The sequence below is a fragment of the Rutilus rutilus genome (genome assembly GCF_951802725.1).
Source record: "Rutilus rutilus genome assembly, chromosome: 4".
Classification (NCBI taxonomy): domain Eukaryota; kingdom Metazoa; phylum Chordata; class Actinopteri; order Cypriniformes; family Leuciscidae; genus Rutilus; species Rutilus rutilus.
Genome location: NC_140212.1, coordinates 12,723,059 through 12,748,280, shown reverse-complemented (window position 1 = coordinate 12,748,280; position 25,222 = coordinate 12,723,059). Strand labels below are relative to the sequence as shown.

Genomic DNA, 25,222 nt, shown 5'->3' with positions numbered 1-25,222 from the left:
GTGAAACAAAATGCAGTATGTGCCATATGTTATTAATTTCATGTGACTCAGCAGAAATATGATTACCCAGCCGCCAAAAAAGAGAATTAGAATGGAAAAAGAGATTGAGGCCTGTAATAACATCCCACTGTATGCCACTTCCTAATAGGTTAGCAGGTTTTCTGCAGTGTGATGCATCTAGGTAGTAAGCAGAGGTCTGAGTTGTATCACAGAGTCCTGGCGCAGAGCAGAATGGAGGTCTTTACTCTTCTCAGCATTGCACTAACAGAGGAGCCTTACAGAGGGCCCATTGTGAGCTGGGGCCCTGCAGATCCCTACATGAAAGCAGAGTATGCCTCACGCTCACCTCAGGAAAAGGAAGACAAATATCTCATAGTTAGGACTGAATAACTTATGTGTCTCTTTGGAAAACAAAAAAGAAAGATGGTTGTAAGGGATTAAAGGATTTTCGCAGTTGGGGGTCTGTCAGCGTGCAAATTGTGTGTCTGTTCAGTGTGTGTGTGTGTGTGTGCGTGTTGCAGTGTGGTATAGGGTGGGCGCTGCTGTAGATGTGACCAAAACTCAATTTCTCCCTTTTCTCAGTCTCATTTCTTACCTTCACACACACAGGTAGGTAGGGCACACAGGTCTGGGAGTGTGTGCACACTAACACGTCACACACCCAGAAGCATCCACATACAGATACACACTCGCATTCTCACTGTGAGTGACCTGTTGCCATTGGCCAGGCCCACCAACCCTCTGCCTGTCCGATCTGAAGAACAGGACCATTTGGGAAAGGAGGAGAAAGAGGTAAGGGTTCTTCTGTATGTTCGTCTAAATGCTGGTGCTGTGCTTTAAAGCAGGGATCGGACACAAGGGCTTCCTAGTTCCTATTCTGCTTCTGAGCCTCAGTGATACTTGGCACTTGGTACCTCAGTGACTCTACTGAGGCTTTCATTGATTTTTATAGATTTTTTCTCTCGTATATGACTGGCTTTATGATATAATATACGGGTGCACTCCATGGTATTTATTATAAATCTATTTGTAATTCTTGTAACAATAATGCACATTTGCAAAGCCACAAAAATTAAAATACACACAACCTACTTTACTGAGACTTGGATTGCTGGCTTGATGATATAATACTTCTATTCTCCATGATCTTCATGAATATTCTTATAATATTGACAGTGATTTAGAACAGTTTAAAGTGGGCGAACAGGTGACCTGTGTGGCAATGATGGCAATTCATGTGTTCTTTATATTCGGCAGTTTTCCATTCCTTTTTTGGGGGGGGTTCATTTTGGGTGTGATGATGTTTCTGCTTGATTTTAAGAGGATAGTTGATTTTGTTAAGCTTTACAAATCTAAGAGTATTTGCAGAAAATGTGATGAAGAGCTGTAAATACTGTTACAGACTGTTGATGTCTTATACATTGTTAATGTGTTTAAGGTCAAAGGCCGTATTACAGAAACTTCCTGTTTTAAACCTTCAAATCTGATAAGTTATAACGGGAAATTGCCAGGGTTACTAAACAGATAAGATATGTCACTAATATGTGTTTACTTAAGCTACAGAGCTTGTATATTTTTGTATTTTGACTTATTGGGAGATAAAAAGTCATAAATTTGCCGATATTGGCTGCACCACTAGAAGAAGAAATAGTAGAATCAATGAGCATGAGGAATGCTGTTGGGTAGAGCCAAAAACAACATAGGGATAGTTAGTTCTAACACACATACTCACACGGGGTGTACACACTGCAAACACTGCCGGGAGTGTGTAAAAGCCGAGCTCTGTGTTCAGTATAGTCCCTCTTTGAGCATTTTCCTGTTGAAGCTGTCAGGCATTGGTACACTACAGCTTTAATGAGAGACGATTTTTCTTTCATAGATACAAACTGAACTAATTTTTTTGTCTTTTTTTCGATATTACCGCTATTTAATATCTATTCATGATGTGATGTGATGGCATGTGTTGATTGGCTGTCAGAAGCCCACAGGGAACTGATTTATGTTTAAAAATGCAGCGGTTTCTAGAGAGCAGCTATGCCCTAAAATAGCCTTTCACTGAGTTACATGGATGTGTGTGCATGAAAGAGAGAGAGAGAGAGAGAGAGAGAGAGAGAGAGATAGTAACTCACTGCCATGCTGTCCACAAACCTCGGTGGAATTTCGAACTTGAGTGTAGAGTCAGACACTCATAAAGGGGCTCTGTAAGAGTTCTCCCTCTCTTTCTTTCTCTTGGTTCGTTCTCTCCATCTCACCCTGAGGACCAGAACTTGGTCTGCCCATCAAGTGCACCCTTCTCTTCTTCCACTCCAGCTGGTCATTGCTTTCCTCTGAGCCACTTATCATTCAAAATAAATGTATTCTCTACTGTTAGAGAAAAAATAACATTATAGGTTATATATTAAACATGAGAAAGAATACAAAGCAATACATGTGGGATTGAGATTATGTAGATGAGTATGAGAAAGTATATGAGAACTGATAATACTTCAGTTAAATATTTCACAAATCTTTATCATAGACACCATTACAATTTGAGAGGGCCATGCAGAATCTGCTCTCACAGAACTCAAGTCTTTTCGACCAAAATCAGCACAGAAGATGGAAAAAAAGGTCTGCAGATTCTCTCTGGGCCAGCTGATGACTAGCTGGAAATTGAACAATGTGAAAATAACCGTGTTTTATTGCCTTTCCATTAGCATGAATTTGCGATAGATAATTTACCCACATTCTTAAATGTTTCAGGGGGTTCTTCATGGAACCGTATAGAACCTTTATTCAAAGATATAAAGAACTAAAAAACCTTTTATGAGTAAACTTTTTTTCACAATGTGTGTTATTTTTTCCCCCCACACAAAAAAAATGCTACAGTATATGTGTCATAATTATGTTTAAAAAGAAACCTGTATGATGTCAGCCATCTCACCTCTGACCTTTCAACACACAAAGCAGTCACTGAGTGGATTCAAGATGGCCGCTGGGTTAGGCGCTGGCTTCTTGGCCCTTGTAAGTGAGCTAAAGACTTATAGAGGCTTATATTTCAGTATTACAGGCTGTCTGCACCCTGTTAATGAACACTTCTCTAACCTTACAAAGCTCAATTGTCTTTTTTCCTATGGCCACAAAACTATGCAGAGACTATAAATGCAACGGCGGTAACAATAAAACTACTGATTGGAAATCTAAAGTGGATTGGATCTTTGCTGTAATATCTACCTATCTATGGACATGTGCCCTGTTTACTTCTCTATTGTTGCTCCTCTACATGAGCATTTTAAGATCTCACTAGACATTAATCAATCTGACTCTGTGTAGCAGGAAGATGGTAACGCTGAGGTTGATGTGGGGACTCCTGGTCCTGTGTGTGGTGGCAGCCTCTCCCCCCAGATACGCCCGACAAGCAGAACTAGACAGCTATGACAACAACAATGTGGATGGCGAATTATATGACTATTACGATGAAATTGATGAAACACAGGTAAGACAGTCATTCAAGGTTTCATAAATTATCCTGATATGTTAATATGCTCATGGCTGTGACCTCAATAACTGAGATTTTGGGTTGACCCTATTTTGCAGCATAAATGGGCTTTGCATTAGCACCTTAACCTGAAGCAAGTCTTATTTTCAATTACATGTTGCATATAAGAGTTTTGTATCATGTCTTATTTATATCTGGACCCTGATTTTGCATATTCATTAGTTTCCTCCAGCCTGTTGATCAGGCTAATGCTCAAGCATTGGACTCAGTTCTAATTGTCATGCAGGAATGTATTGCAGAAGTTTTGCTTCAGGGTGTTTGACAACTTTTCATTTGCTCTGCTGGTCCAAATGTTCCTGGGGATAATCGTATCCAGCTATGTCAGTCTTTGGTTTATGATTTTCATTTAGAAACTGGTTTTAACCCAGCTGCTGTGCTTCAGGGTCGGTCATCGAGGGCATGTTGGCCTGTATTTACACATCCTCTCTGATTACAGATGACTTTTCGGCTGTGCATACTAATTTTAGTCCTGTCTTCTTCATAAGAACCATCATTTTCAGTAAATTGCCTTTTAACGATACAAACTCAATTTGTGATATACTTCATTTGCATTCAAAGATTGTTTTTTGTTCTTGTACTTCAGTGTATTTTGTTTAAAGAACTACTCATGGACAGAGGCATACTGGTGCAGCAAAGTTCAGTGTGTCAGACTGATTTATATTTCTTTCTATAATATAACAAATACTTCTCTTACACAACATATCATCTGTATAATGGCCAGACCAGATGTTGTTGAACGTGAAATGTTCTTAACTGAATTTTCCACTGGCACAACCTTGTTGAATGAGAGGCAGACACTGGCATTTTTTACAGAACAGAAGTTCACTTATAATCAATAGTTGTACAACACAGTCATACTGACATGTCATTATTTCACTTAAGTGGCCTTTTTTTGCTGGATGCACATTCACATCATCAATAGTTGCTCAGAGCATCTAAATTTGCTAATGTTTACTGACTATTTGATTGTCATTCCCAAAATTACTTTTGTATCAGCATCCATAGAGAAAATATTTTAATTTTAAAGGGATATTTTAGTTAAGAACATGAATTTGTGAATATCTGGTATTATAATGCTTAATTTTACCCATCTTTACATGCTTTATTAAATTAAATGTTGATGTTACAACATTTCCGGCCAATAAACTGGTCAATGCAGTTGGCCAGAAGTTAAGCTACAGATATGAAGAAATGGATTCAGTAATAAATATGATATAACGATGAAAACAACGACCGGTTAATCATCTTCGGCATGGAAGAAAGATAAAACTATGCTTGACTGGCACAAGCCAATATGGGTTTTTAGAAGAATCACATCGAAGCCAAAAAACTTAACTTGATCCTGATGTGAATGTTATGAAGTTAAACTAAACCCACAACCAAAAGCACACGTGTGAGTTACAACACATTTTCATTGTGTAATGTGCTTTAGTTTTCAGCTCTTCAGGATATTATGAATGTTTCATACTTTTTGGGGAATATTTGTTGTTTCTCACCATGTGGAATATTTTTTTATTATTACTAAGAAATACAGTTTCAGAACAGTAGTTGATTTAGATTGCTGGTAAAACTGTTTAATGTACATAAACTGATAAAACAAATTATCTTACATAACTTGAGTGAATCTTAAGACTCTTTCAGTCTGGCTCTTGGGGTTTCTAAAAGAAGTTTCTTCTTTTTTATGCAGTACATGTAAGAGTGCTTATAGGTTTCTATGGTGCTTGCCTTTCTGCCTTTGTCTGTGTAAATTCATGTATGAACAAGAACATATAATGTGTATTTTACACTCTCACAAGAGTTGCTGTCAAAAAGTTGCTAGTAGTTACATCAATGCCTAATAAATGCTTACTCTTTCCTATATTGCACCATCATCTTCATTCCAAGCTGATGAAAATATAAAATTTGCTTTCAGTTGAACCTAATGACCCCTTACTAAGCTGTAACAGGATAAAACAAATCGTTGCACTGCTAAATTTCAACAAAACATAATTTTTTTCTTTCAAATTCTTTCAAACTTACACAACACTTACACAATGTAAATCCCCTCATAAAATCATCTTTTGTCTACCCTTTCTCTTTATTGCTTCAGTAAAGAACAAAATCAATGTCAGCACAAGCTTGTGAGTCACATGCCTGACTGTTGTAGAAAAGATTTTGGTTGTGGTTCCAGAAAGCTCTCATGCATCCTGGTTTTTGAAATGAGTCAATGTCACTGTTTATTGCTATACACATAGTTGATTTATTTTAGCCATCCTTTTAGCCTTTGGCTTTGCATTTTTGACTAGTTTGGTGTATGAAAAGCAAGCATATTCTAAGCAAGGCCTCCCTAAGACTTATTGTTTTACGGGCTCTCATCATGAGTAGGTTTTGGCCATTTGTCTTCACACATGCTGAATTAATAGTGTATTGCATTTTATGCATTTGCAAGTTACTGCTCTATAGTTTAATATGTTATTTTTTTATCTTGTTTTAGTATGTTCAAGTTGACCACACTCTAAAACAAACGAGATGCCGTCTCTGGAGTTAATGCAACACTTTGGATAGAAAATGTGCAGAAATATGGATTTTTCTGCTACCATGTATGTCTTGGTTCCACGAGGACCATTTCTAGAGAATAGCAGCTGTTTGCAGATGAGACTGTGAATGGTTTCACAGCTCCCCACTCTGGATTGTAGCGGAATCAAATACAAAAAGAGAGAGAATTGGTCAACATCACAACATATGCAGAGAATTTTTTTTTTTTAAATGAATAGAATAGGTTTTAAAAAATCAGCACATCAATATGACCTGTAATTTGTCTCACACCTTACAACAATTAGCAATTGTATGGAAGAGGGTGGATTTGAAAGCTTTGATTGAATAGGTCCAATACCCAGTGAAAAGCCCATTACTCTTTCAAAGGGACAGCCTTCTGCTGAGTCACACCTCTTACTGAACCTTGGAATTGTTTCTCTTACAATCAAATGTGTCTGCAAGACTTTATGCTTTAGTAGGACACAGAAATCTAATGCATAAATGGTTTGTATTGGAACATCAGTACACAGTTTTAAAACAGTATGAGGTGTGAATCAATTCGGTATAGCTAAAGGGTGTCCAATCCAGCTCATGGAGGGCAACGTCATGCAGACTTCAGCTCCTTAAGACCTTGATTAGCACATTCAGTTGTGTTTAATTCGAGTTGGAGCTAGACTCTGCAGAAAGGTGTCCCTACAGGAGCAGTATTGGGTACCTTAACAGATTGAGATAATTATCTTCTACAGCAGTCTTTTTGACACAGCACTTTCTGTCAGTGCTTTAAATCATCGGCCGTCTGAGAAAGCCATGTTTTGGTTTGTAATATGACAAAAATGAGTATTGTGTACTGACTCTTCTTACAGATAGAGATTGACACCTTGGTTCCTGATGAGGACATTGATCCTTCAAATGGTGCCTCATTTGAAGAGGAAGAAGAGAGGGAGGAGGAGAATGAAGAACGGAGGAAAGTTGCGGAGATTGACCACAATGAATTACTCATTAAGCCTCAGCTTATTCCATCAGGCTCTGGGGAGTCAGGGACTCTGATGGGCCCTAGTGCTCAGGGAGGTTTGTACAATGCATGTATAAATGCACACACTACTAATAGTCATGACTAGCCTTCCAACAATTTCATGCTGTTGTTCCATTTAACTAGCAATCCGATTGGTTAAATGAGTTTTAATAATTCTTGAACTTTTTATGTGCATCATTCTTATGCTTTTTATGTGCATCATAACCAGTAAATCACTCATTGTCTTTACTGAACGAGTCCATATGGTTCTAAGTGTAATTCTAATTCTAATAACTGTTCTAACACCTAACCTTGTCTTGAACAAGAGGAGGAGCTTCGTCTGACGCCCATTGACATCCTTCAGATTTCTGGGGACATTTCGGGTTCTGGTGACTTGGGCTCTGGAGCCTCTGGAGACTTGCTCGATATCAAAGCTTCTGGTTCTGGAGAGCCTTTGGGCTCTGGAGGTTCTGGGGCCTCTGGTGACATTTCGGGTTCTGTGGACTCAGGGGACCTTGTTTCTGGAGTCTCTGGGCTTTCTGGTTCAGGCATAATATTAATCTCAGGTAGAGGTCAGTACTCAGGACTTTGGTTTACTTGATATATTTACGCTGTGAGAAAGAAATGTGCAAAAATAGAATCTTTAAGGGTACAACAGGTTGTCACTGGGGCAGTATCCTTTAAGGTATAACCTCTGTACCTTTGGCAACCTTGTACCTTACCTACGCATAAAAGGTGCATATTAGTACTTTAGGAATAGTAATATGTAACTTTAAGGTACTACTGTGAATCTTTTAGGGGTAAAGAAGTTACAAATATGTCCCTTCAATGGTACTCCACCTGCGAGAAGCTGTTGTTCCCCTAAAGGTACAATTATTGCACACTTTTTTGTTAGTGTAGCTTAAGGGGGTTCTTGATTACTTCAACATAGTATTTCTTTCTGTGGGTGAGGTGGTGTCCAATGTATGGTCTATACCTGTTAGACCGCAGTGGGGAGGGATGTCCTAAATGTTTTAAAGCAAGTAACCATGATCTGTAATTCACAACCATTTATCTTTTTGTATTGGTTAAAATCTTGATCCAAAATGGCTACCTCATCATCATTGCCAGCATTGTTGTCATGCTGTTATCTATCATCTGCTGTTGAGGACGCTAATTTCCTTTTTGCCACCCCACCTTGTCTCTTACAAGAGGAGGAGCTCCACCCGATGCTTGAAACCCGTCCACACGAGGCCTCTGGGGATTTTGGGGAGTCTGGAATATCTTGGGTGTCTGGAGCCTCTGGGTTACCAGAGGTGTCAGAGGATCCTTGGGCCTCTGGAGTACCTGAGGAGTCAGGAGAATCTGGGGACTCTGGGGTACCTGAGGAGTCAGGAGAATTTGTGGTACCTGAGGAGTCAGGAGAGCCTTTGGCCTCTGGAGTACTTGACATGTCAGGAGAATCTGGGGTATCTGAGCTCTCAGGAGAACCTGGGGTGTCTGGGGTACCTGAGGAGTCAGGAGAGTCTGGGCTACCTGATGTTTCAGGAGAGCCTGGGGCCTCTGGGGTACCAGATGAATCAGGAGAGCCTGGGGCCTCTGGGGTGGTTGAAATGTCTGGAGACCCTGGGATCTCTGGGGTGGTTGGAGTGTCTGGAGACCCTGGGATCTCTGGGGTGCCTGAGGTCTCTGGAAAGCCTGAGCCCATTGAATGGTTTGAAGAGTCTGGCATCCCTGAAGAGACTGAGGAGCCTTTGGTCTCTTTGGAGTCAGGAGAGTCTGGGGGGACTGAGGCCCCAGACGTCACCACTGACATATTCATTCCTGACCTGTTTGAAGGTCAGTACAATGATATCAATACCTTGCACTTCTATGACTTAGATTTATGTCAGAAATACGACAGTTGTTAGGGCTCTTTTTTTTATCAAGGATAGTTTAGACTAGATTAACAAGAATTATGATCATTATTGAACTTATTGTTGCACTCATCAAGGCTAGCATTTTCTACAAATGTTATTCCCACTGGGAAACCCATGTAACTGGCTGATATTGGTTAACTGTGTGTTCATTATAACAATAATAATGCATTATAACTTCTCAATGTCATTATTACTCACTGTCTGTCATGTTCCATTGTTCATCTGTTCATGTGCTAATCTGTCTTCTAACACCTTAATGTTATTGTGTTTAACAAGAGAAGGACATACTCCTAACTACCCTGACCCCTCCCCAGGAGGGGACTGGGGGTGATATAGGGTCAGGGTTACCTGATATTGACACAGATATTGACACAGATACAAAAGGTCAGTATTTCACTTGTATATAGTGTTAACTGATGAAGTTCTGTTGTTTACCAGAGATACCTACATATCACTATTAATTTGTGTATTATATTATACTGTAGGAGTTTCCAATCCTCCTCCTAGAAGGCCACCTTCCTGCAGAGTTTAGTTCCAAAATACTTGCCTGGAAGTTTCTTTTGATCCTGAAGACCTTGATTAGTTCAGGTGTGCTTAATCGAGGATGGAGCTAATATCCTGCACTAAGGTGGCCCTTCAGGAGTAGGATCCCTACGTACTGTATGCAGCACATGCTCATGTGACTTTGTCAGACATTGTGGCTTTGCAGTCTCTTAATGACTGAGACAAAAGTGTGTACTTGTGTATCCAATCAGGCTGCTGCTGGATATGCATCAGTACAGCTTCTGTGTTTTAATATGTCTTTGTGTTTGTCTTCTGAATACCACCTGCTGGTTTGGTGGTAAGGTATGGCCACCTGTTTGCTGTGCACCTGTCTGGTCAGATCTGTGTACTGTGATGACCTGAAGCTGGACCGTGTTCCTCCCCTCGCCAAAGAAACCACTCATTTCTATGCCCGCTACAATAAAATTGCCAGGATCAGCAAGTCTGACTTCGCCAACTTGAGTATGCGTTTCATTAATGGGAAAACCAATCTGTTTTAATTTCAAAATGAAATCAAAATGGACAAAAATTGATCAATTTAAGCACCGCCCTACAGTTTTCTAGTTGAATATATAGTTTAATTCGAAAACGCTTAACATTACAGAAGTAAATGGGTTGGAAATACCTATTCCTGGTTTTTTTAGGCCTAGAGTTCATAGACAGCAGTTTGTCTAAAAATCTTAATAATATTTCATAGCCTGACCTGATAACATTAGCAACATTTTATTTATTTAGCTTAATGCTAAAATATGAATTTGATGTTTTCATACATTTTACTGAATGGCTTTTTGTCTTTTGTTGTCATGAAGATAAATTAAAGAGGATCGATCTGACTAGCAACGGCATTTCCAGGATTGATGATGATGCTTTCTTTGGCCTTCCTGCTCTGGAAGAGTTGATATTACGAGAGAACAGTATTAGACAACTTCCTGCTCTGCCACCCTCTATGACTCTTATTGATGCCTGTCACAACCAGTTGGGCAACACTGGCATCCAGAGAGAAGCTTTCAAGGTGAGAGAAGCAATAAGAGTCAGCATGTGAAAGAAAAAGGTTTAATAAAGCATAGCCTTTAGCACATTCTTTGCTGTGCTTTCTTGCATATGGTGTGAACTTGTGATAGCCTACTGTTGTACAAGTAGACCTGAGGGAACAGCTTACATTTAGTTTAAATTAGACAAAAAGCAGACAGCAGAAAAGCTGATGATGGTCTGGTCCCTACGGGAAGGGCTGCTATTGCTCATTCCAAGAGGTGTTGAATGTACCTTAGCTAATTATGTTTGACAGGATTGTCATCAACTCGTGTTTTCTGTTTTCAGGACATGCCAGGGCTACTTTACCTTTACTTGACTGACAACAACATAGACCACATCCCAGTTCCTTTGCCTGACAGTCTGCGCTCCCTGCACCTACAGGTACCTGTACTCCCACCTCACTAGTGCCACACTGTGGATATCTATGGCACTTGCCACCTAACTGAAATATGAACATTTATGTATATATTCTAATTTAAAGGAGGCAGTTTACATTTAGAAATTATGCTATTTGAGAACATTAGTAAATTTGCTAAGGTTATTATGAATGGCAGAGAAAATAATAACCTAAACCAAGCATTACATTTATTGTCAATCTTTTTGGTGATCCGCATAGTGCTCTTTAATTAATATTGACATCTTTACTATAGTAAAATTATGAATTATCACCCAAAATGTAAACATTAAATAAATAAAAAATACATACAAATGTATGCACTTGCATGGTACATCTAAAACGTTCTGTTTTATCATTCAGAATAACAATATCCAGATGATGCACGAGGACACCTTCTGCAATCCACATGACTTAAATTACATCCGCAACGCTCTAGAGGACGTTCGCCTGGACGGTAATCCCATCAACCTCAGCAGAACCCCACAAGCCTACATATGTTTGCCACGTATCCCCATCGGTACCCTTTTTTAAGCCGGAAAAAAACGCACACTCAAATGCACACATACAAAACTCACACGAATCCACATGCATCAAAACTCCTCTGTGCGTACCTCTCTCTTTTTTTTCTTTTTTTTTTGGGCCCAAGCAAACACTTGGATATGAATGGCTGTCTTTAAAGGAGGTTGGCATAAATACATAAACCTACACTCTCACAGGAGTTCTGGTGGACACTTCCAACTCTACGCTGCTTGTGTTTCTACCTTTTTTACACAGTACATACTTTTCATAATGTAGGTTTGTAGTCGTACCTGGATTAATGACGTCTCAAACACCCATACATCTGTATTAGAGAAACATCCATGCATAACTCTGAAAGTTTTTTATTTATCAAATACTGGAAAACAAGATGTCATTAATTTACAAATGCAAATCTGAACACGACAAAAACCTTCATTTTGTGTGCTGTACTGGGGCTAGCTGCAATAGCCAGCCCAAATTGTTTAAATAGGTTTGTTTTGTAAATGAAATATTGTTAATATTCATATAGAATTTAACAAATGTTTATCATAATTAGCATAAACTAATTGAAGCTGGTGCTCACTGAACTTCTTGAAAGGTAAATTTGACTAATGCAATAAAAGCATTATATCAATGAATTTGTTGTAAAGTCTGTACTGTAATATAAATATATGTAAGCTGATTTTTTTTTTTTTTTTACAAGAACAACATTTTGATATATCACATCTCAAACTGTTGTTATGACCAGTGGCCTTCAAAATGAAATCTGTTGTATTGGCTGAGGGGTTTGAGAATGATTAGGGGGGAATGGGGGGAAATATTAGCTCAGCATTGTGTGTTTTGTATAGAAATAATCACACCTGAATAAAGATTTCTGATGACCTCTCCAAAACAGAGGTGGCTCAACGTTTTCATTGTTAGCTTGTAAAGTCTTCAAAGGCATGAAACCGACACTTAGCGCTTCAAAGTGCTCTTTTAAACAATAGCTACTAACATTACAAAATCAATCACTGTAACACAGAACAATCCACTTCCGGCAACAGTAAACGGTTTTACTTCAAACAGAAGGTGTACAAAAATAATGACATTTACATAATGGGTCCCGTTCAGAACAATTAGTTCTATTTTAGAAGTTCTCAATGAGCTTTTCAAAGAGGTTGAGGAATTTTTGCCTCCTCTCTAAGGAGGCCGGTTCCATCACTAAGGGAATAGAGGTGTCAGTTCCTTCTGAATTGTCGTTCAGATTAGCCGGCTGCTCCCCCTTTTCCATCCCACGCTGCTGCTCAAGGACGGCACGCTCTCGCTCAAGCTTTGCCCTCTCTCTGTCAAGAATCGCTCTTTCCTTTTCCAGCTGAGCTCGGATGTACTCCACAGAGGCCCTATCTCTCTCCACGGCGGCTTTCTCTCTCTCTAGGGAGGCCCTGTCTCGGTCCAGTGCTGCAAGTTCTCGCTCCACTCCTGCTCTTTCTCGGTCTAAAACCATCTTCTCCCGCTCCAGGACCATCCTCTCGTATTCAATAGCGGCTTTGTCGCTCTCCAAAATGGCCCTCTCGTGCTCCATCTCATCCCTGTCTCTGTCTAGATCTGCCCTGTCTCGCCCCATTTCCTCAGACATCATGTCATCCTCTTCGACGAACAACTCGATCTCGCTTCTGTTCGGCTCACGCGCCCTCTTGCTCCTCCTGCGCGTGGTGTTGTTCGGCCGATACTCGCTGTCATCGCCCACAGAAGAAGTGTCTACGGTGACTTCGCTTCCCGCGAGTCTTCCCTCCATGGCGTCATCCATGAGGGAGAACCACGGCCAGTTAGTGGGGTTCACTGAGACGCCAGGTGGGGGATTTTTCATTTCCTGATACACACAAGGTACACAGACACAGTTTGTGAGCAGGAGAGTGCAAGATCATGCAGATTAGGGGTGTAGAGTGTGATTACACAGTATGATGTTTACTTATGTGTGTAAATAATTATTAAACAGAATATGAACGTTCTGATGTTTATATTTATTAAAATATAATTTTGTTAATTTTGTGTGTAACTTTCATGTTATGTGTATGTTTATAATACATTCATGCTACTACCATACATTTTAAATAGTTATTGAGATTTTTATTATATAAATATATCATTTGTCATTCTTAAATGTAATGACATTCTGATGTATAATATTAAAATGTCATTAATTAAAATTACACACAAAATTAACTAAATGTTATGTTTAGGTATAATACATTCATCCTATTACCATACTTTTCAAATAGTTCTTTAGATATTTATTACATATTGTTTGTGATCCTTAAATTTAATGACATTCTGTTGTTTAATAAATGTAATTTAGGTAATTCTATGTGTGTGTGCATATATGTATATATATATGCAGAGCACTGTCTGAAGATTGAAAGGTCTTCATGACGAGTTTCTAAGTTGCATCAGGTGTGCTACATATGGGCAATATTTAAAATGCACAGTGCTGGGAGCCTGTATAAAAGGATTGAGAACCGCTGAACACTCAATAACATGGCATTAGCATATACCTTATACTTCATCTTTAGGTTTTCCCATTTCCTCCTTGCCTGGCTGGCAGAAATTTCCCTTTGCAGACCCAGTTCTTTCAAGATGGCCCTATAGCACAGATTACAAACACTGATTGCTGCAGGCTGCTGGCATAAACATCTACTGTATACTTATTTCTTGGTGCAAAGACTTGCATGGTTATGCATGTGTGTTGGTGTTTATTGTTGTACCTATAAGCCAGAGTTGAAGAATTTCTCTTTCCAGTGAAAAGTGAGTCGTTGGTCACACGCAACTTCACGAATCTAACAAATTCTTCATTTGACACTTGATGCACATACACATTAAGACACATGCAGATATTAATATCGGTGAGACACGTGATTTGTATAATACATGCATCCAATTTACGTGGCCAGCTCAATGCTAAACTGCTAAAATTGGACAGTTAATTAAATGCAACGGGACTTTAAATGCATATACCATTAATGCTACTCACTCTTATAAATGAATTCTGCATGATCTGGGCCATCCTTAATGTCCTCGGAGGGACTCTGTACAGTGTAAAGTTCGTGGTCCATACTTGCGTCTGTTGTCTTTGAGTCATCAAGTGCGCTACTCATGGCGCTAGTGCACAAGCGAAGGGCACTAGAAGAGAAAATGGAGGGTTACGTTTATTCCTTCTGCTGTTAATCCACGGCGGTCAGAGTCGATACATACCGCCGCCTACTGGACAACTGTGATACCACAATATAAAATGTCAGGAAAAGTGAGATCGTCTTGAACAGGAAAAATGTATACATTTGTATAAACCTTTAAAAATGTGGAATTGATGATGCAACATACATATTTTTTGCAGATGCATCGCACACTACACAGTATAGGCTACTATAAAGTACAAACATTTATTACATAAATAAAATACGTTATAGGTTATAATCGCAACTAAAGCATTTTCAGCCTTTTAGGATGTAGCCTACTTCTTAAAAACAATTAAATTACTTTCAAAATCGTTTCTTCGAAAAACTGTAGTTTCTTTATAATGTAGTAGGCTATTGGTCGACAGTCACATCCACATCTGTGAATGGAGAAACAGCATAAACATGGTATGAAAATACCGCGTATAAGCCTGTATATTTATATATGGCTATTTAAAATCAACACACTAGATGTACGCACCCTCGTGTAAAACTGCCCTGCTAAAATGTCTTATCAATATTCAGTTTTAATTTGTCATTTCTGGTAGATTTAAATACAATTTTGCAATAGAGCATTGATGCACTATCACGTGCATTGGTGTAAGGAAGCCTTGTGAATGGCCTTTCTGAATCGTTGTGTGTCTAAATAAAAGAAGAAGAAGAAAAACAAGACAACAAAATAATCCTTGAGGAACTTCAATTCCCAGTCGACATCTCACTCGAGTTCATTATGGGGAGAATCTTTATTTAGAGTTGTTTCAGTAATAGTGAACAGAAAGTGTTAGCTTTTGACAAATATGCACTGTCTGCGATACTTCCAATGTCATATCTGAAATATACATCGACTTTTTTAAGTTGAGAAAAACGATAATATATGCTGGTTCTGTTATAACCTTGCCAGTTCCGCTGCCTATGTTCTTGTGCGATACATATATCATGGTTATATTGGCCCTTGTTAACTTAAGCACCACAGTGTGTGTGTTTATTGATACATTAATGAGCATTCATACTAGTCACTATGAACGTAAAAAGCATCCCGTTTGGTTTCGGCTGTCGTGGTCTCAAACCCGCTTACTCGATGAGCAGCTTACTGTCGAGATCTGATGTTGCACCTTTTCTCATTAATGTCTCATAATTCAAAATTAGAATCGACATAAAAGCGCAATAAGATCGATACTCACTAAGATAGGACCCGGTGTGCTGTCTTTCATTTTTACATTGTAACTCACTCACTTGTCATATTTACAAACTCGCGTCCCGAAACTGTTGGACTAAAACTGCTCTGGCGGTGCTGTTACTGTATTGTAAATGGCGGTGCATTAATGCAAATACGCCCTTCGATACGGGCAATCACGAGAATTACTTGAAAGGGGAATGCTTTTTTGTATTTATGGTCAAAAGAACAAACACATCGGACATTTTCTGAAGAAGATATTGATGCGAGTAAAAATGTATTTCACAAATAGATTCATCTTATTTTTCGTACGTTTCTCAAAGATGGCAGCAGAGAGCTTCAAGAGGCAGGATCATCGAGCAGAGAGACGGCGCGTTTGCGTCACGTGGCCTCCTGGGTCCTGGCTGCGCCGACATTTTGGTGAGGTCGACAAGGTACCTCGCTGCTTTTGTTTAGGAAAAATTAAATGTTTGTGTGTTTTGGATGTTCTTCGAGATGTTTTCCATAACATATGTTGTTGTTTTTTTTTTTTTTTTACAACTTGACCAGTTCAATACGCGCTGATTCGGAACAAAATATTCGAGAAGGTTTCGAAGCGCCATAAAGCAACGATTCGAAAGCGGCCATCACTATTTTGTAGATAACTTTTTGTTTTTACAGCTACAGACTGTCGCAGAACTTGGAATTGCTTGAGCTTGAGCACAGCATAAATAATCAAACTGACTAACCTAATGTAAATGATTAACAGAACAAATGATCAAACGTTTATCTCAGCTTATCTCGCTCTACGCGTTTAAAAACGCGAGAAACGGGGTAGTGGAACGGGAAAAACAATGTTCTGATGTTTTAAAATTACGTGCATGTGTTGGATGGCTTGTATACCTTTTTTTTTTATTATTTATTTTTTACTGTTGTTGTTGTGCGTGTGTTTATAAAGTTCCCAGTGGCTTTCCTTCGTGTTTCCAATGTTTTGCTGACAAGTCCCTAGCGGTGCACTGTGTTCAAATCAATGGTCTCGTGATCATGGCTTGTAGAAACCCCTCCTGAAGAGTCTCCCTGGTTTTGTCCCTCTTGTGCCGAGTAGTGTTTTAATGCACATATTGTTTACTTATAGATGCATTCATTATAGCACTGTGAAATTGAAACGTTATTGCACATTGTTACCTTGTCAGGTGTATATTTGTAATATATTTATAAACAAATGTATTTTTTTTCTGCATCCCTAACTATATAATTGTATTTATACATAACATTTGTTTAAAATAAACACAGTTAAGTCATATGAAATTGTTGTAAGTGTTTATTTGAGAAGAGAAATATACAGACAGTTTAATAAAAAAATGTAACAATCTCAGGTCGGGCTTTCAAATATATACACAGTACATTATGTAAATATTTCTTAAATATATACATGCATGTATGTGTGCATTTATACACATGATATACGTGTGTGTACTGTGTATAATTATTTAAACAAAAACTTTTATTTTGAATGCAATTCTAGTTACCGCCTAAGATGGCGGTGTAACCTACGTCAGCCGTGACGTCACCTCATTCTCGAAAGCTGATTCGTTGGAAACGAAAAACGTCACTTCCGCAAGTTCGTTAAGTACGTAAGTCGCACGTTCCTTGGCCACGTTTGTCATTCGTTTTTGAACTTCGAAGAGTGAGCAGCAGTTGAATCTCGTCCAATTTTTTTGTTCAATTTTACTGTTATATTTTAATCACTCGGTGATTTTTGTATCGCTCACATCTAGGCAACGAAAGACTGTGTGTGTTTTTTTTGGTAATGTGTCTTGAAGTTATGACAATGAACGGAAACTACCAGAAGGACACCGAGACCGCGCCTGTTCATAAGAAGAAATGGTCAAAATCAAAGAGGAAGACATTTTTGCGTGCAAAAATCAGCGAAAGGAGGCGACGGGTCCGCGCCTGGTCAGTCAAGAGACCACGGTTGTGTCTGGACCGTGTCGACGGTACAGCTACGAGGAATAAAAGTTACATTCCACCGGTTGCCATGGCACCAAGTAACACAACCCAGTATTTGATGGACCTGGTGTACGCTGAACGATTAGATGTTTCATTTGAGACATGTGATGTAAGCCGTGATTTGTCAATGCAGAGTCATCATGTCCAATTTGATGAGAGCGTTTTCTCATTGTCGGACTCTGATTACGACAGATCTTTGGACTTTCAACAGCGAGACTTCGAGGACGTGTTCTTCAGGAATGAAATCTGACGTGTTTCCGAAACCTGACTTGATTTCGTCGGAACGAGACGACGACCTGGCAAGCTGTGAAACCATAGACAGTAATATGTGCGTGAAATGCCAATGGTTTTATTGTTAACCTAGCACTATTTAAATGTGTGGTAGTATCGAACAATGTTTTATTGAAGCCAAGGCGTTCAACAGAATTCTTTGAGTTGCATGTTACGAGTTGAATTTGGTTTCATTTGTCGGCTCTCCTTGTCTCACAGCATTGCGCAGACTCCAACTCAGGGAGGCGGAAAGCTCTGCGTCACAGCTACGCGATGACGTGTACGCCACGCCCCGCCTCCAGTACGGTCACCACCACGTGGTCTGCAGGTAAACCCGCTCCACCCTTAATGTACGCGGTGTTAGAGCGTTGCAGTAACCTGATGTCGCAATGTCATTTCTGAGCAAATGTGCATGCATGCATTGTTCTGCCAACGGATGCATGTGTTTTGAGAGACTTTTACAGGTTGCTGATCCTCCTCGACGGATCTCAGCTGTCTGTGCAACCCACCCAGAGCCTTGGGACAAAGCCACATGGCTGCCTGGTCATCACTGCTGGGTAACTGTGGTAAACGTTTGAATGTGAGATCACACAAGTGCACTCAAATCTTCATCTCATGTGATATGATCTTATTTTGTGAGAACTTTACTTTTGTAAATCTTGACTGTTAATTATCTATAATTGTATTAACTATTAAAACACACATCTGACTTTCATGGTGGTTTTGTTTCTTGTTTATTGTACATTGTGAGTTTCATTCAAATATATGGGACAGGAAAATGAGCATATATGCAAAGACTTAGGTGCAACATCGGTATTGCCTATATAGCAATCTGTCATTTTCATAAAGGTTTTGGTTGTGTTAATGTTAGCACACAAAGGCCTAATGGTGGTATGTGACCGGGTTTTCATGGACCCAAAATACATTTAGAACTGGTTTTAAGTTCTGCAAGAGTATACGAGACTAAATATTAAACTGCCAAAAATGTGTAGAACATTGTTCCCTCTGCCTCACTCTTTTTAAGCATATTTTAGAACTGGAATCTCAATTAATTTGTTTTAAAGTTTAAAAATTGTGCCATAGTTAATATTTGACATGTGGGGTCTTTTGAATGTTGTCTTGCACATTTGGGGCCCATGGAGCTTGAGGACTGCTGCTGGAGAGAATGGATATTCTTAAGGTGAGAATACAAGATGCGTGTTTGTGTAATATGGCGTAATTTAGCTTAAAATTAACCTTTTTATTACTCAAATTTAGTGTTGAACCCTATACACTGCATAGGCACGTTGAAATTAATGGGGCTAATCGTTTTTTATTTTGATAAAGTGCCCCGTAGTCAATTTTACCCCCTTAAATTCATATTTGATAACCAAAATAACTATTTAAAACGTTTTTTCCCCTTAATTACTTAATGCCTTAAAATAGCTTGAATGTAAACTACACCCTTGCCTCAGTATATACGGTTCAATGAATATGCAAATTGCCCCCGCCCCCACTCACCAGCTCAGATCCACTCGTTGACGATCACACTGCAGTGTTAAAGATAAAATACTCAGCAATGGTGTTATGAATCTCCACATGGTTTGTTCTCATATTAAAACACCACATTGTCATATACACAACAATAAAAGCTTATTTTTCACAACAATAAAAGCTTATATTTGCTAATATTTTCTGTATAAAGACTGATAAACTTGTTATGACGATGATCTGCCATATTCAGAAAAACCTTAAATAAATCTGCAAAAATATCAGATCAAATAATGCTAACAAAAGAATGAATGTAGCCTACTGAACTCAGGATATTCCTGTGGTCGTAATTTTGACTGCCATCAGTTTACACACATTACTGCACAAGTCTGAATCCAAAAAGCACATTTGGGATAGAGGAAGGACGCCTTGGATATGTGTTTGAAAATCAGCATAGACTCAAATCTGTTAATGTTTCAAGCTCATTTTCGGATCCATGTGGGGAGAAAATCAGGTTAGCCTATTAAAGTTCTTTATAAATACACATTATACAGCAATATCTGGGTTTTAAATGTGTGCACAAAGCAGTTCATCAAATGTAAACAAGCTGTGGATCAGCTCTTCTGTTAACTGACTCTATATGATTGTTCTGAGCACAGGAACACTTTGTTCCCTTTTCTCACCGCACAGGGCGTTTCTTTTTATTATTTTGTAAACCATGTGGCAAACAGGTGCACTTGCCTAACTGGCTTACACCACAAGGTGGCCCTAAATTGCCACAGTAGAGTAAGTCACACCACCAGAACTCTAGGAAGGCTGACAAGAGCAATGTGTTGATGATAATCCTAGTGCCACATTTAGAATAGTGCATGGCATCTGTTTGTGAGGGCCATGAAGCAATGGAGGAAAGCAGGACAGGACAAACCTCTCAAATTACACTAGTCAAGGAGGACACAAACCACAAAAGAAGGAACTCAAACAAGGTAAAGCCTGTCTCTATTTCTCCATGGCCTGGTTTCACAGAAAGGGTTTAGATAAAGCCAGGATTATGTATAGTTCAATCAGGACCTTTCAGTAACTTAAAAAAAAAAAAATCTTAAAATAAGATAAGTTGCTTTCAGTTAAAACAGCTCAAACATGCATTTTAGTCAGGGACTATCTTAAGCCTTGTCTGTGAAAACGGGGGTATGTATCTCAACTCCTACTTTAATAAGCCAAACTTTAGGTTTCGACTTTTCTTTTAATGGTGAGTGTTTCTCCCACTCTGACAATGCTATGTGTCAGCTCAGTTGCCCCGTGGTCTATCTGCGAAGAGTAATAGATGAAACAACTCGTCTCTGGCCTACTGTGTGCTGTCGATGAGAATACAAGGCTTGTGCATTATGATTGATATGGAGCCCTCCAGCCAGGCCGCACTGCCAGTCTATTGATTAGTCACCAGCCCGGCCTCATGGGAGGGCCTGTCCCTCGCTCATTCATCATACACATTTTCTCCCCTTTTAGACAGGCAAGAAAAGTTACCAGGATAAGCTTCTACTTGAAGGAGCAGGCTCGCCCATTTAGACCATATCTCTAATCTTAAGATTTCAGTAAATGGTACACTTCCTTTAGGTGTGATAAGGTTGTGGGTAATTCATGCTGGTCTGGGTTTCATGAGATTTTAAGCTAAATCTAAATAGGCCATTATCTGTTATCTTTCTTTAATGTGATTCCAGTCCATTTCCTTCACATAAAACTTGTGGGTTTATAAAGATTTTTATTTTTCAATTACGCATTTATTTATTTTGTAAGAAAGGGGGCATTTATTTTCAATAGCTTAAAATCTCAGGAAGCCCAGCAATGACCTAATATTTTAATATTGAAATCTGCAAAAGAGTTTTGCAATGAAAAATATTTCAAACAAAACGACAGCAAACTGAAATGTGTGTGTGTGTGTATATGTGTATGTATATATATATTGTGTATAGAAGCAATATCCTAGTTGGACCGGCTCCCGAATCAGCAAGGCTGTGATCACCTGCTGTATATTGCTTAACTAAATCAGATGTTCATAATCACACCGTTTTACTGTCTGTTTTCCAACCTTGTATTTCTCGCCTCAGGTTATGTGTTTATCGTACTGTTCTGGCAAATGTTATGGAGAAAGCATGGAAAAACCTGTGTGAATCAGCTGTCTGGTGATGGATGAATAGACCAGCCTTTTGGCCTTATAGGCAAAGCACCAGTTCAGTTCAAGAAGATAAAGGTAAAGCCCTTGAAAGCAATTTGTTTGCAAGGCTGCTTGCTTGTTGTATTTAAAATGCAACACTATTCTTAAGCAGTTTGCACTCCATTTCATTTTCTGCCGTTTCTTTAAATGGCAGAGTAGATTAATTGAATTAATTTGCAATAAATAATTAACACTCAAACTGAATTCCCATTGTTGAAACTGGGTATTGAATTTATTTAAAATATTGCTTAAATAATGGCCGATATTTATAAAACATGCATGTCTGTAGACGTATAAAAACAGCACTTTGACCTTCACAGAGACAGGTGCCTGTGGCGTTGTGGTTGGACACACCCACAGAGTGGACTCTGTTCAGCCGAAAGAAAAGGTCACAGAAATGTCGTGCAGTCATGTCCTTGTAAGTTTGATCAGATTTGATAAAAGCACAACTGCTGCTTGGTTTCTTCCTGCTGTCCTTTTCAACATCCTAATAACTTCACATTACTCATTTAAACTGTGTTGTGACGACTCCGCTAACAACCGGTGTGTTAAATTTGCATTGTTCATTAAACATTATTTCATTATTACATTTCCACAATATGCACAGTAATCTGAAGTATCTATTTTACATTTATTATCCGGTGTCTTGCGAGATTTTGGCTGAATTTGGCCGAATTTGGCCATTGACTGAATTAGAATAGCATTCTAGCATGCAACTCTTACTATTTCTTCTTGCTGTTTTCTATCTAAATATATTTTAAAATGTAATTTATTCCTGTGATGGCAAAGCTGAATTTTCAGGATCATTACTCCAGTCTTCAGTGTCACATGATCCTTGAGAAATCATTCTAATATGCTGATTTGCTGCACAATTAGTAACAATGGTTCTGATTAAGAAATCATTCTAGTATGCTGATTTGGTGCTCAATTATTAATAATAGTTCTTATTATTGTCATTGTTGAAAACATTTGCTGCATCAGATTGGAAATTTTGATAAATCTTTTCTTCAAAAGAACAGAATTTATTAGAATTAGATTTTTTTTTTGATCACTTTAATGAATCCTTGTTGAATAAAAGTATCTTTTTTTTATCTTACTTTCCCCAAACCTTTGAATGGTAGTGTATCACGATTTCCCCCCAAAATATGGATTTGTTAAGCAGCACAACTGGTTTTATCATAAAAAATGTTTCTTGACCATTAAAGTAGCTAATTTCTTTTGGATCATGTGTCACTGAAGACTGGAGTAATGATGCTGAACATTCAGCTTTACCATTACTGGAATAAATGACATTTAAAAAATATATATAAATAGAAAACAGTCTTTCTAAATTGTACTTTTTTTCTACTCTATTCTTCATCAAATGAATGTAGCCTCGGTGAGCATTAGAGAGACTTCTTTCAAAAACATGAATATTTTTGTTAATATTCCAAACGTTTGACTGGTATTGTAGATGTATTTAAGTATCACTGATATACCAAAGAATAGGTGTGGAGTGGGAACCAAAACTCAATGGTCAACCATGAGTGTTGAGGGTCTGTGGTTTCTTCTCTGAGATGCAGGTGTGAAAAATGACTAATCTAATCTGTCAAATGACAAATTGATATTGAGTTGAATGCTTTGAGCTTACTATTTTGCCTTGACCCAGTTGAGGCCCTAAAGCCTGCTCGCTGGGGCCATTTTAATGAATTTCTGTTCCGGAAATAGGCCGCGGGTGATGGGGGGCAGGGGCTTTGACGTGAGCGTGTGCACCTCCGGGAGCATCCCTCTCCTTCAACCTCGCCTCATTAGTCTAGCTGGGCAGTTGCAGAGCTGTTGTGTGTCACATCTATTTCGGTCCCCCTAAACTCCAAAGTGCTCCCTCAACCTATCTTCCTGTATTCTCCATTTCATCTCTCGCCACCCAAGAGACGAGGTGGTAGAAATGCGATTGGCCCCTGCTCCGTCATCATCAAGGAGACAGTTTGGCAAGGAGGAATCGGACACAGATGCGGTCGCTAACTGTGTCAAGGACGCAGAAGCGAAAACCTGCGACAGTTCACCTGTAAAACATCTGAGAGCACAAATGCAGAGAGGAACTGACTCACTAAACAAACTCTCTGCACTCTCCCTTAAATTAAAGGTGTAGTTCACTCCAAAATCAAAAATTTACCATTATTTACTCACTGTTATTTTTGTTTCATTGGAACAACCCTAATTAATTTAATGTAGCTTGTTTGCATACAATGACATTTCATAGTGACCGGGGGCTGTCAAGCTCCAAAAAGCACTTTAAACTGTTTGATTCGTTTTCTATATTTCATATATAAGTCATAAGTCAAGTCATATGATGGATTTCTGTGAGGAAAAGACCCACAATTATTTTCTGAATATTTTCAGAAAATGTATAGAACACTAGGTTTTTAATGATATTTATTCAGAAAGTATGCATAACATTGATTAAAAGTGACAGTAAATCCATAACATTGCAAAATATTTCATTTTATTCAAATGAATGCTGTTCTTTTGAACTTTCTATTCATCAGCCCTGTTTTCTTTGTTTGTTTTTTTACAGTTTCCACAAAATATCAAGCTAAATATTAATCTTTTCAATGTTTTCATCATTAAGAAAAAAAATATATATATATTGAAAAGCAAATCAGCATATCAGAATGATTTCTGAAGAATCATGTGACTCTGAAGACTGGAGTAATGATGCTGAAAATTTAGCTTTGCAATCCCAGGAATAAATGTATATACAGTGAGGAAAATAAGTATTTGAACACCCTGCTATTTTGCAAGTTCTCCCACTTGGAAATCATGGAGGGGTCTGAAATTGTCATCATAGGTGCATGTCCACTGTGAGAGACATAATCTAAAAAAAAAAATCCAGAAATCACAATATATGATTTTTTAACTATTTATTTGTATGATACAGCTGCAAATAAGTATTTGAACACCTGTCTATCAGCTAGAATTCTGACCCTCAAAGACCTGTTAGTCTGCCTTTAAAATGTCCACCTCCACTCCATTTATTATCCTAAATTAGATGCACCTGTTTGAGGTCGTTAGCTGCATAAAGACACCTGTCCACCCCATACAATCAGTAAGAATCCAACTACTAACATGGCCAAGACCAAAGAGCTGTCCAAAGACACTAGAGACAAAATTGTACACCTCCACAAGGCTGGAAAGGGCTACGGGGAAATTGCCAAGCAGCTTGGTGAAAACAGGTCCACTGTTGGAGCAATCATTAGAAAATGGAAGAAGCTAAACATGACTGTCAATCTCCCTCGGACTGGGGCTCCATGCAAGATCTCACCTCGTGGGGTCTCAATGATCCTAAGAAAGGTGAGAAATCAGCCCAGAACTACACGGGAGGAGCTGGTCAATGACCTGAAAAGAGCTGGGAACACCGTTTCCAAGGTTACTGTTGGTAATACACTAAGACGTCATGGTTTGAAATCATGCA

At 38.8% G+C, this 25,222-nt stretch overlaps 3 protein-coding genes and 1 long non-coding RNA gene across 7 annotated transcripts in view; 3 read left to right on the top strand and 1 right to left on the bottom strand.

The window, feature by feature from the left end:
- Nucleotides 1–683: 683 nt before the first annotated feature.
- epyc (epiphycan) lies at nucleotides 684–12,200 on the top strand. Of its 3 annotated transcripts, none has more exons than XM_084406220.1 (10): nucleotides 684–792; nucleotides 3,313–3,475; nucleotides 6,916–7,120; nucleotides 7,391–7,636; nucleotides 8,256–8,882; nucleotides 9,239–9,346; nucleotides 9,809–9,967; nucleotides 10,315–10,517; nucleotides 10,823–10,918; nucleotides 11,295–12,200. In XM_084406220.1, the coding sequence occupies exons 2-10, from the start codon at nucleotides 3,320–3,322 to the stop codon at nucleotides 11,463–11,465; spliced, it is 1,971 nt and encodes a 656-aa protein (XP_084262346.1). In that variant the 5' UTR covers nucleotides 684–792; nucleotides 3,313–3,319; the 3' UTR covers nucleotides 11,466–12,200. The 3 variants fall into 3 exon arrangements, with proteins under 3 accessions (XP_084262346.1, XP_084262348.1, XP_084262347.1); XM_084406221.1 differs by having other exon boundaries at nucleotides 741–792; nucleotides 3,316–3,475; XM_084406222.1 differs by lacking the exons at nucleotides 7,391–7,636; nucleotides 8,256–8,882; nucleotides 9,239–9,346 and having other exon boundaries at nucleotides 712–792.
- Nucleotides 12,201–12,324: 124 nt separating this feature from the next.
- LOC311288697 (uncharacterized protein) lies at nucleotides 12,325–15,972 on the bottom strand. Of its 2 annotated transcripts, none has more exons than XM_084406223.1 (5): nucleotides 15,841–15,972; nucleotides 14,461–14,609; nucleotides 14,195–14,288; nucleotides 13,985–14,072; nucleotides 12,325–13,302 (listed from the first exon to the last, which is right to left on the bottom strand). In XM_084406223.1, exons 2-5 carry the CDS (start codon nucleotides 14,582–14,584, stop codon nucleotides 12,580–12,582), a joined length of 1,029 nt encoding a protein of 342 aa, XP_084262349.1. In that variant the 5' UTR covers nucleotides 14,585–14,609; nucleotides 15,841–15,972; the 3' UTR covers nucleotides 12,325–12,579. The 2 variants fall into 2 exon arrangements, with proteins under 2 accessions (XP_084262349.1, XP_084262350.1); XM_084406224.1 differs by having other exon boundaries at nucleotides 15,893–15,972.
- A 1,496-nt stretch (nucleotides 15,973–17,468) lies between these two features.
- On the top strand, nucleotides 17,469–18,807 carry LOC311290136. Its single transcript, XR_014627329.1, has 3 exons — nucleotides 17,469–17,931; nucleotides 18,015–18,150; nucleotides 18,312–18,807. It is a non-coding gene; the product is annotated as an uncharacterized lncRNA (long non-coding RNA).
- A 1,614-nt stretch (nucleotides 18,808–20,421) lies between these two features.
- Nucleotides 20,422–25,222, top strand: part of atp2b1a (ATPase plasma membrane Ca2+ transporting 1a) — a 124,536-nt gene continuing 119,735 nt past the window's right edge. The window contains exon 1 of the mRNA XM_084407826.1: nucleotides 20,422–20,545. The gene's annotated coding sequence lies outside the window, so the exon portion shown is untranslated. The remainder of the gene's footprint in view (nucleotides 20,546–25,222) is intronic.